Source organism: Caloenas nicobarica, chromosome 1, assembly GCF_036013445.1.
Source record: "Caloenas nicobarica isolate bCalNic1 chromosome 1, bCalNic1.hap1, whole genome shotgun sequence".
Lineage (NCBI taxonomy): Eukaryota > Metazoa > Chordata > Aves > Columbiformes > Columbidae > Caloenas > Caloenas nicobarica.
Window position 1 is genome coordinate 203,690,428 of NC_088245.1, and position 14,584 is coordinate 203,705,011.

At 47.4% G+C, this 14,584-nt stretch overlaps 1 protein-coding gene across 4 annotated transcripts in view; it reads left to right on the forward strand.

Annotated features, from left to right (window-relative positions):
• Window positions 1-8,686, forward strand: part of SESN3 (sestrin 3) — a 44,901-nt gene extending 36,215 nt beyond the window's left edge. The window contains exons 10-11 of one of the 4 annotated variants that reach the window (XM_065634401.1): window positions 806-929; window positions 1,257-8,686. In XM_065634401.1, coding sequence (XP_065490473.1) covers window positions 806-892 — 87 coding nt within the window. In that variant the 3' untranslated portion in view covers window positions 893-929; window positions 1,257-8,686. Of the gene's footprint in view, window positions 1-805 lie in introns of all 4 variants that reach the window. The other 3 variants (XM_065634410.1, XM_065634417.1, XM_065634392.1) reach the window with 3 other exon arrangements.
• The last annotated feature ends 5,898 nt before the right edge of the window (window positions 8,687-14,584 follow it).

The window sequence follows — 14,584 nt, forward strand, 5'->3', positions numbered from 1 at the left end:
TGCTAATACTTGGGATTTGGGGATCAAAAAAGGCCTTAACTCATATTAAAAAAAAATATATATATATATAAAAAATATTCATGGTGGTTTTCATCAATAAAAATGTGAACGTATCTTCAGATATCCATGGTAAACACTTCCTGACAGGGGTTCAGTGTGCATGTCCTTGCAAGCTTATCTGGCATAGAGTCATAGAATAATTAGGGTTGGAAGGGACCTTAAAGATCACCTAGTTCCAGCCCCCCTGCAAGGCAGGGACACCTTTCCCTAGCCCAGGTTGCTCAAAGCCCCATCCAGCCTGGCCTTGAACACTCCCAGGGGTGGGACATCCACAGCCTCTCTGGGCAGCCTGTCCCAGTGTCTCACCACCCTCATGGTGAAGACAGATCAATATGACCTTGATGTTAAACTTCTGAAATGAAATGCTGAGAATCAACTCACGTTGAGTTGAGCATGTAAACTCTTCCTTGTTCTGGCTCCTGTATAGCGGTCACAGGTGGTAGTAAAGAAAACGAAATATAATTCATGAAGAACTAATACCATTAGGATACAAAAATGGTTTTATTGGGACTTCTCAGGTAGAAGATTGCTTCAAGTAGCAGTTGAGGCCGGTTCTGTTCAGTTCTAGGGTTCCGTCTGATATCGCTGTTCTGCATAGCTGTGTCGAGGAACTGGTGTCCTCTGGCAGAGTACGGGACATAGTTTCTTGTAGCAAGACTTTACTAAAGGTTAGAAATTTCAGCCTAAATGAATAAACGATGTTGCATTCAGAGGTGAACTAAATGGCTGATTTAATTTTTAACAGGTTCATGTCAATCTACTTCTAATGGAAGCTCGTATGCAAGCCGAACTTCTGTACGCCCTTCGTGCCATAACTCGTCACTTAACCTGAAGCATTCGCTGGACGGCAGTAAAGGAGTTTTTACTGAGTACGTAAAGACCTTTTGAAATAGATACACACCAGAAGCTGTTTGTGATGTAGCATCAGGTTATTCAATTCTCTAGTGTCAAAGTTTAGCCGTGCTTCTTGGCGGCTGTAATGTGCAATGGCGTGTTTTATTTTCTTGATGCTTAACATTACTAATGATAACAAAAGTAACACTGAGGAGCACTACTTTGCATTGTGTCCGGCTGGATTTCTGCGCAGTGGTCAGGATCCTGAAACTGTTTTTATTATATCCAATCCTAGCGCTTTGTTCTTTGAGCACCGGAGTGAAGTGCTTAGAGACTTCTTTTTCCAAGCAATCATTTTTCAGATTAGTGGAGTCCAGCAGAAGCTCGGTTCTGCCTGTCCTGAGAACGTCCCACCGTGTTGTGACTCGTGGCAGAGACGCGCGGGCTGCGTTGCATGGAATTGCCCACTGGATTCTTCTGTGTCTCCTGGAGGCTGCTCGCCAGTCACTGTCTTACTACAGCAATTGAAGGTGATGCAAGATGTGGATGCAAACATTGAGCACACTTTAATGTGAAATTAATCACGATAAATCCTACAGCATGCTACTGAAGTGCGAAATTCGTCTGCTTTGTCGTGCCCCTTCCCGAGAGAAGAGGCCTCACGATTTGCCATTTCAGCCACGCTTACTGTGTTTCAATCATGCATAATCTTGTTTTACTGACCGTCACCCTCAGTTGTCCTTACAGAATCCATGCTCATCACATGCTGCAATTTGTTTAGTTGGCAGCTATAAAGTTGATACACAGGCTGACCAAAAAATAGGGTTGTGGGTTTTTTTGCACTCTCTTCTTTCTCAATACTTTAACTAAGGAAAGTAAAGGAAGGCTAGCATATCTGTTCTTTCATATTGGATGTATAGAAATTTATTTCCCATAACTTTTTCATAGCATGAAATCGTAATATTCAAAGTTTTGAAAGTTTCTATGCATTAGTGTGAGTGAACAAAAGAAAAGTGCAATATTTAAAAGGAAAGCAAGCTTTTTTCCCTGTCATGCCACTGCTAAAGTGTCCTTCTTACATAGCCATAAAGAAATTTTAGAACCAAATTTCTTTATTGTCTAAGGCCTAGCAGTTTTGTTTTAGCTTTTCCGGCTTAAGACAACCTGATACTGAGATGCCAAAGCACCCCCAAAACAAAGCATTCTTGGACAACCGGTAGTATCGGGGAAGGGAAGAAAGAAGCTGCCAAAAATGTCACACTTTTGTGCTGTTTTCTGTTGCTTTTGACTAATTTTTAAGAGCACAAAATGTTGATATTTATAGCTTTATTTTGTATTGCATTTAATGAACCAGTGAAGTGCCTAAAGAGATGCTTAAACTTACCCGGTAGGATGCAAGTTGTCACTGATTCAGCTTTTGTCCGTTGGTTTGGACTTTTCATATTTCTTTGAGGAGGGTGACCTTTATTTCTTGCATACGTTCAAAACTAACTGGATAGGTTTATTTTTAATGTTCTATTGGCTTGTAGAAGTTAACACAGGATTTTTTTTTTCCATTGGTGATTGCAGAATAGTTTAAAAAAATACTATCAGTCATATTTTAACACTTTTCATTGACAAAAATGTGGACCAGTACGCTACTAAAGTTAGTTTTATCTTTTTTGTCCCTTTTCTTGATACCTTGCTGTGACTTCGCATGTTGTTTTTTTCACTTTATCTATGTGTTCCAGATCAGAAAGCTAAATGATTGTACACTTTGCTGCACTTTCAGACTGCAGGCTCTGCATGTGAAAACCTTTAGAGGAAGAAATCAGTAATTAGGATTTTTTTAATGTAACATTGGCTATTTAGAAAGATACCAAATAGACAGCATCGGGTTCTCTTCCAGAGAGAGCATTGGGTAAAACATCAGACTTATTTATCTTGTATAGCTAACTGCAAAGATTTACCAGAAGTGTTGAAATGCTCGTACATATGAACTTAGGTTAACTTTCTAAGGTGTTATGATCCTTTTTCCTCCCTCTTGTGACTGTAGTGGCCATAGCTCATGGCTTTTGTGCATAAAACAGTTCTGCTGAGAGAAGTTTTCATGCAATACTTTTGCTTTTCTTCAAGTGATGGGAACTGCACAGTACTACTTTAAATTCCTTTGCTTTGAAAAGTCAAGTAGTTCTCAAGAAGCACAGCTGAGCTCTGGAAAGGAGGCGAAACTAGATTTAAGTAACTAATAGGATGGCTCAGTTTCCCTTCAGAAATGCAAAGACTCTTGGAGCAGGTTGAATTTTATGTTTAGAAACATGAGTGCCTTTACTTCTTTCCTCATGAAATATACTTGCCAGCTCAAATGCCTTCTGAGCAAAGTACATGAGCAGATTTGAAATATAGGAACCATAAATAGATTGCTTCATAAAATTTGTAGTAAACCAGTGATTTCTCTTTTTTTTTTATGTGCCATATCAAGTCACATATGGCCTGCAAGACATTCCACTGTAGGAAGTGTCATTGTACGACTAGTTTGCTATTTCTCTTTGGTTTTAATATTAAATGCAAACTTGAAACTTCTGGAAATATTTTCCATGTGGCATTTTTTTTCAAAGTATTGCATTTACAGTGTAACAGTTTATAGACTAGTTTTTATACTCAAATTTATGATTTTTAATAGGTGTTTGTTCAGAATAGGTGTTTGAAGTCAGACAACCCTACCACACACTTTATGCACGCTTTAGGCTCACACTGTGCCAAATTTTAATGTGTGAGTGCTCTTGGATTTTTTGCATTTTTAAAGCACTCATGAATGTGAATCTTCACACTTCGTTCGTTAGTATTATTCTTCAGAGTACCGTAATCTTGGAAGTGTAGATACTCTCCCTGTGTTCCTTTGTTGGAATTCATCTCTACCAGCATTAGCCTTAGTCCACAAAGTCGCAGCTGTGACCAACACAAAACCGAAGCGTCCCATCTCCCGCTGCTGAAGGGCGAGCTCGGGAGGTTCAGGTTGAGCAGCACAGGGAACGCTGGCGGTGGAGAACAGAGCTTCTGAGCATGGACAGCTTCTTGCCATTGCAGAGCGGCTTCAAAACGTGGGTTGCGATCCATTACATTCTCACTGAAATTGCCCCATTCTTTTGGTAATGAAGAGAAGGGGAAAAGGTGCCGATGGGAGAAGGCGTTTGCCTTTCCCAGAACGCTCTGCCTGCAGCCGAACGTCCCAGGAGCGGCATCGCGCAGGGACAGAAACCCTTTCAAACCAGGGTACCGTTTGTGCAGACAGCTACTAAAGCTGGTGTTGGGGTGTCCTGTGAGAATCTCAGTGAGCTGTAGATGCATCTGTTTTCATCAAGACTGAAGTGAAGCATATATTCTTTGTCCTAAGGCCTTTATTATAATGCAAAGGACGTACTTTCGGCTTTAAGAGTGAAAGAATTGCCACTATCAGCTCTTCCCACATATAAAAAAATCTTTAAGGATAGGAAAATCAATGATTGTAAACAATTACAAATGTAGGTCTCTCTATAAATTTAGAACAGAACAGAACAAAAAGGAAAACATTTTGCTTCTCTTTTACTGAGTGCAGAAGGTCAAAGCAGCAGATTCTTCAAAAGTATTTTTGTTTGTAGTCATGCCGATAGATGTTCTCATGGTATTTGGAAAAAGCAGCCAGTATCCTAAATTTCAATAGCAATTTAAGCACCTCAGCACTTAACAGAATCCTACAGGGAGCCCACTTGCATTTTTGAGTCAGATTTTTAAAGATACTTAAGTCACCTAAATTCAATAGAATAAAATCAGTTTCCATAGAGATTAAAGGAATAATGTGTATCAGATCCATGTGATTCGCAGCAATTGTTAATGAAATGGGTTGTTTTGGGGACTTAATATAGGCTTAAAGGAATCCTTCCAAAAGCAGTTAAACCGTGAGCTGCTGCTCTTGCAGAGCAGATTCTCGATGTTTCTCATGCATGTGTGTTTTCCATGAACGTAAGCATGCGTTTCAGGCTCGTTTTCCAGAGTTTGGACTCCCTTTTACAAGAGCTGGATTATTTAACCTCTGCTTGCAGAAAGGATTTATTGGCGATAGCAAGGGGATAGCTTGTGCCCGGACTTCAAAGTTTTAGCCAGAGGAAATATTCCAAATCTTCTTGATTTCAAGTGATGTTCTTTCAGTTACTTTCCTTAGAAGTTTGGTTCCTTCTGCCATAAATAAGGGATGACGTTGCACAAAATGGAGAGAGAGGGGAGTAGATTCATTGTAAATGGACTTTCCCAGAGGTGGTCTGAATATAAAGCTGTAAGAATTGGTTTGTCATGAGGGGTCATTCCAAGAGCTGGACAAAAATGTCAGTTTTTCACACTCTGAACTCCAGATTTATTCTCCCTAATGTCCTCTAGCCCTGTATTTGTCTGAAGAGGTGCATCCACCAGCTTTTCCACATTTGGGAATTGTAAATGAAAATGTTTTATCTCAAAATGAAAATGAATTTAGCATTTCATAGTTCCCAGGTGTGGGAGATGGAGGGAGCACAGTAGTACAAGGAACCTTTTGGAGCCTCTTGGTCAGTGCGAATTTATCCCTTAGAGCACATTTCCTGGCATGTGGTCATGCTGCTGCTCTCCCAACACACGTCATGTCTCTCTTGCAGACATTTAATCCTTCTGCTGCTCACCAGGGGGGCAAAAATTGTCATTTTCCAAGCTGCCGCCACCACCCCCCAGCATCAAGTGCTTCCGATCTTCCCAGCTCACAACCCCAAGCAGCCTCACAGGGACGTCCCCTTGCCTAAAGCAATGCTGGGCTCCTGTATCCCTGTTTGCTGTTGAGTTCAGAGGGTCTTTCTCATGTTCAGAAACACTTAATTGCCATATTGGGTTATTTCTGGACAGGAAAATTCTAAATCTGGATTGAAAGGACGACACTCAGTGCTTGCTTACAACATTTAGGTAGCATTTGCCAGTAGCATGTCAGATTCCATCTCTGGAGTTACAGTAATAATCCAGTGGATCCATTAAGGAAACGCTTTTTTTGGGAAAACTCCCCGTCCTTGAGCCGTTCAGTCGTGTGGGTTTCTTTGAGGGACAGTCTGGGGGGCTGAGGTCCTCTTGGGCTTACAGGGCCGTTGGGTGCTCCTCGGGTGCCTCACAGCCGGGCAGGCTGCGACCTCTGGAACAAGGAGATTTGGGTTTTTTTGCTTATCCAGGGGCTAAATCCAAATGCAAATGGAGTGGCTGCTGGAGATGGAGCAGAGTTGGGTGTTCCTGCGGGTATGGAGTATCATCACGGCTGGTGGAAAATACCGCCCGTGTTCCTGGCAGTAGTTCGAGGTGGTGTTTAAGATGCCGATGAATGCACTAATTGTGAGGAGCACACTGTGCTTTCAGGAGGTACAGACCACGGGCACTCTCGGGGACACAACCAGCGCAGGGGGAGATGACGTGTTGGTCAGTTGAAGCTTCACGGATGTGTCCCAGGGGTCCCTGTGTGTGTCTGTGCGTAGCAGAGGTGGTGGGAGATGCCTCCTCCAGAGGGGACAAGAGCTGGGACCCTTCCCTTGCTCCACGGAGGGAGCAGCGGAAGGGAACCGTTCCCTTCTGCTCGAGAAAAAGTCCCGCTGTTGAATTCCATTTTCTTTCTCCCATCAGCCCTTTGAAGGGAGTTTTCAGACGAACTGGGTGAATCACCAAGCACCGTGTCTCCAGCTGAGGGGTCTGGGGGGCAGTGACAGCAGCAGGGCCACACACACGTGGTCCAAAACTGTCTCTCATTCTCCACTTCATGCTCACGTTGTGCCACCAGATCCAAACCTCCTCCCTCTGGCCCGGGTGGCTGCAGGCGCAGCCGGCCCGGGGTAGTGGGAGATGCGGCCACTTTCAGGGGAAAAATAATAATAACTAGGCTACAGCCCTTGGGCTCTGTGAGGCAACACAGTCAGATATCTTTTCACGACTGTGACCGGAACTGGATATAAACTGTAGCTTAAAAAAACCAGGAATTTTGTAAACTTGAAATCTCTCGGTTTTACCCTTTTCTCCTTTTGCTGGAAAGCCACACGATGAATGTATATGCTTTGTCTTTCTATCCAACATAGCTGAAAATCAGACTGCCAACTCCTTGTTTTCTATTAGCCTTTTTAAAAAAAAAAAAAAAAAAAAGTTTGTGAGCAATATATGTAGCATGCTGTGAACGTCTGTTTTGATCTTTATAGTTACTCTTTAATCCATCAGTATTAACACCAGTTCTTTTTTGTGTTCCCCTTGGTACTTGGTATGCGGTGTAAGCAGAAGCTGTGATGGCTTTGCAGTCCTGTGCCGTGTTACTGTAACTCCTTGATTTTTTAGGAAGCACCTGACTGTGGGCCGCCCTGGGCAGGCAGCGTGCCCGGACACGACTGCCACTTTTTGGTCTCTTGTACTATGTATAGTTTTAAGTAGAATAAGCTTTTTAACAGAATATTGATGCGATTTCTGAGTCACGCAGGCTGCAAGTGTCTGGTGTGTGAGAGTCTTTGTATTTATAGTTGTTGGGGGGTTGTTTTTTTGTTTTGTTTTTGTTTTAATTCATAAAGTAGCAAACTTGATAAACATAGCCACTTTAAACTGCTCTTGCTAACCAGACCCTGCTGTAGATCCAAAACCACTGCAGAGACAGGGCGCTGTGCTGCAGGTCCTCCCGGCCGCGGGGAGCTGAGCCCCTCTGCACAAACCACACTCCGAGCCGCGTGTGGACCCAAAGGCGGGGAAGGCTGGGGCGGTCTGGCATGTGTTCCAGCTCCCCGTGCCCAAAAGCCGGTTTCTCACTGCCCCCGCGGTCTGCTCGCTGGTGCAGGGGGGGGAACGTGAGCCTTGCCGGCACGAGAGGGATGGACGGGCCAAATGTGGGCACAGTATTTCTGCAGCCAAAAAGCTTCCAAGTCTCTCTCCAGTGCAAAAATTAGCCTCTGATTTTTTTTGTCTGCAGAGCCTGGCGTATCAGGGGCAAGAAGCGGCGTTGGTTGTTCATTGGGGGCTGTGGGTCGGAGCCCCCGTGCCCGCAGGCTGGGGTGGCAGGCAGGGCAGTGCCGTTCCATTGCATCCCCCGCCTCGCACCCTCTGCAAGCGGAAAAAAATTGCCCCCAGCCCCAGCCCAGCAGCTTCTTGCTTCCTCCTGCTGCAGCCACGCAGGCGTTTCAGGACGGAGGATTAAGGACAAAGCTCTAGTCCCGCAGCTCCCTCCCAGCACCACAAAGCGCAGAAGTGCGGTACGTCCCCATGGTCCCTACAGCATCCCGCAGCGGGGACACATCTGTCCTGCCCTGCGCTCTGCAGAGACGCCACGGGCTCCCTGCTTGTCAGGAGCTTTGCCCGCAAGGTGAGGCAGCTGCTAGGAGCTCACTCTGGGTTTCCACAGCAACTTCTATCATTTATTTCTTTCTTTTATTGCTGGTTGGGTTTTTTGGGGGGGTTTTGTTTTGGCTTGGTTGTTTTTCATTTTTTTTTTTGCAGAGGACAAGCTGACCTAGTGGGATGGATTTTTTTTTTTTTTTTTTTAGTGTGTTAGCTTTTAAGTTACCCGACTTGAATTTACCTGAACAGATGCAGAAGGAACTTTTTTTTTTGTGAGTTAAGAGACAAAAATGCATTTTTAAACAAAGGAATCATGTATTAACATTTTAACAGCAATTCATAAATCTGCACTTTTTATGAGGTTTTGAAAAATCTATTTATAGGTACGGAACAATGGGGTTTGTTTAAAACTGTATCGCATTTATACTTGCTGAAATTACTTTCATTGTTATCAGTAGGAATTTCATTGGTTAAATAAAATGGATAAAACCTGTCTCTTGTTCAATCCATCATTTGCCATGTGCTGGGAGACGCATGTCAGGAGCAGAGTATCCTGTGTTTTGGGATGAGATCCAGTCCTGGAGGTGCCCTTCCACTCCATGCTTTTGTCCTGGGTTTTAATCTATGTATTATTTAATATATACGTCAATATAGATAGTAATTCTATTTAATCTATGCGGGTATAGGTCCTGAAAAATGTGTAGCACCTGCTGAAGGGGATGTCTTTTAAAAAACAGGCAGTTGTCAGGGATGAGGGACAGGGCGATGGGCATCATGATCTTCAGCCTTGATATGGGGCCAGTCACCTTCCCCTTAGGAATTTGTTCTGTGAAAGCCGTGGGCGGTGGGATGGACCAGGGGCTGCTCCCTCTTCCAGGGCGCCCTGAGCAGTGCTGCTGTCTGTCCCATCCAGCCCCAGAAGGGCAGCAAAGTGCTGAGGGGTCATCCCGGGGTTTGCCCCAGGAGAGATGCTCATCTCGCCTCCAAAAAGACAACACTAGTTAAGACGAACCACAGGCCTGGGGTGTTTTGGGTGTATCTTACCCTGCAGCTGCTGGATGCTCAGCTGGCCTGTCCTCGCCTCGTCCTGCAATGGAAATAACTCCCTGAAAAACCCTAAAAGCCCACTTCCAGTTCTGTTAGAGGAGGTGTGTGTCCCAAGAAGGGCTGGGACCGAGGGCTGTCACAGCACGGCCATTACCTGGTGGCATCCTAAGCTGGTTCAGCTTCATCCCACCCCCAAAAATACGTATACCACATTAAAAAAAAGAAGCAGATCTGTAAATATATGAAGTGCTAACTTAAGTGCTTTCAGTGGGAGTTTCAAAATACTGAAAATATCAGTCATCTTGGGTCCAGGCAGAGCTTCCCATCGCTGTCACCTCCAGGCACCAGTGCAGCTCTGGACAGGAGGGGGAGCAACTGTGTCACCAGCACCGTTGTGGAAAAGATAAAACCCATGCAATTCGCCTCAAAGCCAAGGGCTGCTGTGGAGCTCCTGCTTTCCTTCCCAAAGGTCCCACAGAACAGGCGAGCAGCCAGGCAGGACGGTGCCCCCCAAGCAGGCCCAGCCCTGGCTTTGGTCCTTGCACCTTCACTCACAGTGTGAGTGCTCAGGCAGGGGACCCAGCGCGGGTGGGGGACAACCCCGCTCCCCAGGGACCCCTCATCCTCGCCTCTCTGCCTGGGTGTCTCCAGGAAAGCCAAAGCCCAAACATCGTTGTGTGGGGGTGATTCTGCAGACCTTCACCACGACCGTCCTCCGTGGTCCAGCACGGCTCTGCTGCCGTCGAGCCGCGCAGCTGCTGCGGCCTGCTCCCGCGCCGCTCCCCCCAAAACCCAGCCCGGGGCCGGAGAAACCCAGAGGGTGGTGGCAGGGCCGGGACCGTGTCCCGGGATGCTCATGTGCCCACGCTGGGTGGCCACAGGACAGTCTCCCTGCACCCCATAGGTGACCCCCGTGAGATGCCCCCCGGGATCTGGGGAAGGGCCATGCCCAGGGTAAGGGTGGGCAGCCCCGCATGGGTGGTATGTCCTTGCTGAGACCTGGCTGAGCTGACTCCGAGCCCCCCAGGTCCCTCCCCAGCCTCCCGCAGCACGGGGAGACAGCCCGGTGCGCCCCTTGACCGGCACCGGCTGCGAGCTTGGCCACCCCCTGCCTCCCAGATGGAGCCGAAACGCCACAAGCAGCAGCAGAAGCCGGGTGGCCAGTGGCAGCCGTATTGTGTCACCGCCAGCAGACACCAGGTGCCCGTGCGTGGCTCCAGCAAGCCCACATCCATGGGGTTGGATTTCAGCTGCTGCTGGAGTCCCCTCGGCTTCTTCCCGGCATCGGCTCAGGCTCCTCGTGCCGTGGCACTGGGGAGAAACGGTGACCAGCTCCAGAGCCCCGTATAGGGCAACTGGTGGATCCTCTCTACAGTAATTAAGTAATTTGTACAGCAAGTTTGCAGCAATTGCTGCTGAAGTGCACCCACCAGCATGTGGATGGATGTCAACGCTGCGCGCTACTTTATCCCAAGTCATAGGCTGTGTGGGAGCGTGTAAACTCCCCCCAATAACTTTTAATTTTACCAGGATGGAGCAATCTGGTGATGCACATGGCCAGCAGGGCAGAGGCTCTACAAATCCAGGCTAGAATTATAGACGTTATAAATAACATCACTCATCACACTAACGAGGTAATTTAATTGATTTTTTTGTAAGCTTTTCAATGTAGAAAAGAAGATAATCTCTGGATTTGTATTTCCTGCTAAATTAGAACCTACCCTCTGCATCCTCCACATGTGCCTTTTGCCTTAGGGCTTTCTTCAGCCCCTTGGAACAAAAACTGAATGTTTCTGACCTGCAGGAAAGTGCTTTTGCAGAAGGGAAGCCCTGCTCCTCCTCCTCCTCCTCCTCCTCCTCCTCCTCCTGCCAGGGACTGCTGTTTAGAGCATCAACATGTCCAGGGAATAAAATATGCCAAAAAACAGATACAGGAAATACAACAAAAGGTGAATTCCGCCAAAACCCAAGTGTTTTAGCAGTCATGACCCGCGACGTTCGGTGCTGACTTGCACAGGAGTGAGTTCCCTGCTGCAGTGTGTGAGGGTTTAACCGCAGCCCAGACCACCTCTCCCATGATGTCCTCTTGGCCTGGTGCCCCTCGTGATGCACCAAAACCCCCAGGAGGAGAAGAGCTGGGCTGGGGAGATGGTCCAGCCTGAATACAGACTTGTAATTTGTCTTGCTGAATTACCTGGCTAATCCCTCATGGGTTCCTCTGCAACCGGTGGAGAGATGGAGAGATGCCACCAGAGGGTGACACCTGCCCCAAGCCACCTCCTGGTGAGGTGGATCCCCTTCCACCTCAGGGGAAACACGGTTGGGTTGCAGAGTTCAGCTCACAGAAGGTTAAACTCCAGTGCACATCTGCAACACAGCACAGCGATAATTAAAACATCAGCCGAAAACATTTTTTCTTAGATTTAAACTAATCTCTAGGTTTTTTCTTTCATTTTCCCCACTAAAAAACAAAACAAGAAAAATGTAAATTCAGCAGAGACCAGGAACAGAAGCAGCTCAGCTGGAGGCATCATTACCAGCTCTAATGAGCAGACCTGAGAGCAAATCCCCAGCACTGCAGAGATCCAGGACCCCAGTGCTGTGTCCCGGGAGGCCCCGCAGTGCTGGCACGACACGCTGTGCAACGTGCTGGGTGCTGAGAACCTGCGTTTGCTCACAGCTGGGAACGGGCGGTGGGGAAAGAGTGAGACTTTACATATGCTCCTGAGAGATATAAAGAACAGGTCCCAGGTTCCCAGACACGTCCCACTCCACCAAACCTCCCTCTGACTGGGCTTGGGGGATGGTCTGCAGCATTACAGGATCTGGAGCTGGACAAAGTTATCCTCCACCTCTGGAGCCTGAGTGCCTGTTCCCTAGTCCTTGACGACACTCGCCATCTGAGTTGTCGTCCTCTCTCCTTAACTGTCTGCTGGTGGGATGATGAACCTCAGAGACCACTTGCACCTCCCTGACACCAGGATGCTGATTGCTACGCCCTCAGACACACGGTGTGAACTGTGGGGTTGTCCTGTGTGGAGACAGGAGCTGGACTCGATGATCCTTGTGGGTTCCTTCCAAATCAGGACATTCTATGATTCTACGAAACCTCTTCTGCAGCCACTGGGCTCCTGGTCTCACAGATCCTTGAGAAGGCAGCCCCTTTGCTCCACATCAAAGAACTCGTCTCAGTTTTGCAGAGTGCCGTGTTTTTTCAAAGGCAGGCTATCACCTACAGTGCAAAGGTGTACAGTTACAGCAGGAGATGCCTGAGGGTGAAAGGCACGCTCAGCCACCCCACAAATATGCATGTTTTCCATGAACTCAAAAAATCGTGGGCCAAGTGTTTTGGGGGATGGGATCACTCCACACGGGTCAGGCCGACTTGCAGGGTTTGAGGGGCACACGGTGGTTAATCCCATCTGCTGCAGCGGGACCACACGCAAAGCTCCACCACCAGGCCAACGTGGCTGCGAGCGCTGGCGGTCGTTCCCAGCAGCACTCAGGAGGCATCAGCCGCTGGCATCATTCCTACCCACATGGAAGGACTCAGTGACCAAAGAACCTTCCAAGGGGCTGTGGGAAAGACCATCCCACCTGCACAACCACCTGAGTGACCCATGTCAATGTACACCTCAAAGGTCTCCATGGGTGGGACAAGTCCCATCAGCCACCAACCCTGGACTAAGCTTCACTGGCCTCAGCTTTAGGAATCCAGCTGAGGTGCCTGGGTTAAAGCCTAGAGAGATATTTAAGCTGAATGGGGAGCCTCCAGTGCCTGCAGATAAGAGATTTTAATTTCCCACGCTTGGGTGGCATAAATCCAGACAATGATGTCTCTCTGTCTATCATCGCATCACCCCTCTGGAGCTGCTCTGCTCATCTCAGCAGCTTGTTGGTGTCAGGACGAAGCAGAGACCACTTCTCAGCCATCACTGATCACTATTTAGCTACTGGCCACTTGATTTAATGGAATCGCAGAATCATAGAACAGTTTGGGTTGGAAGGCCCTTCAAAGCTCACCTAGTCCAACCCCCTGCCATGAGCAGGGACATCTTCACCCAAATGCTCAGTACCCCATCCAGCCTGGCCTTGAGTGTCTCCAGAGATGGGGCATCTACCACCTCTCTGGGCAACCTGGGCCAGGGTTTCACTACTCTCATCATAAAATAATTCTTCCTTATATCTAGTTTGAAACTTCCTATCCCTGTGATGCTCTTCTCTCATCACTGAAGAGCTCCCATGGTTCCTCTCCCACCCACTGGTATCATCCTGCCCATCTGCTGCAGCTCCTGGCTTTGGTCCATAACCCATCTTCTACCAGCAGGCACTGGGAGGTTTGGCAAAATCCATGATGTCACAGCAGTAAACATGCAGTGACATCTGCTCCAAATGTCCATTCTCCACCACATAAAATTAGTTTAAAACATCAAGTTATTCGTAAAGATCACACCGCAGAGGAATTTGAAGCCTCTGCCTCAGCTTTGCAGGTGACTTTGCTGCTGTTAGCTCCGTGAAAAACAGCTTCTACCTCCCAAGAAAATGGTCACAACTTCAGTATTTTTGGAAAGGAAATGTTTTTTTTCACCCGTACAAATGGAAGAGACATAAGCTAAGATGAGCCATGGCTGTAAGAGCACTCCTCTGAGATGGAGAGAGCCACGTTCATGTGCCAGGCCTGGCTCTAGGCAAGAGCGGGTGCTGAATGTCCGTGTCCAAACCTCTAATCCACACCCTGGGCTGCTCTGGGATGGTTCTGGTTCTTGTTCTAGCCTGGACCCAAAAAATCTCTTCCGTTAAAAATGGCAAAACGCCATGAAAAAGAGAAAAAACCTTTTGGATAAATCACCCCCTTCTGACAGGATATATTTCCTTGGAGGTTTTCCAACCAGCTGTAACACTAACACCGCTGGAAAGTCTGTGGGCCTTTCTGCTTGGCTGGAAACACCAGTTCTGTGGAAATCAATGGCAGATGTTGCCCCGTGTGAGATCCATTCCCGCATCGAAGTAAATCCAACAGCCTGGGAGCCTGTGCAATACGGAGCCCGCCTGGACACACCTCATGCTCCTCGCTCCCCAGCAAACCTTCCTGGCCAAACGCGTTACACTGGTGTGTATTTTCCAATACCTTTCACATTTTCTGGCACTGACTACACTGGAGAGACAACCTGTGAACGAGCAAGGGCTCGGTTCCTGCTGGAGTGGAGCAGCTCCTGGCTGGAGGGAGGTACTGAGATGGTGATGGAGCTCCATGCAGAGACCAGCAGCTCCAAAACATGCAATGGCAGCAGAGGCGGGACCCAGAGGACCTGACCCCAGGGCTGTG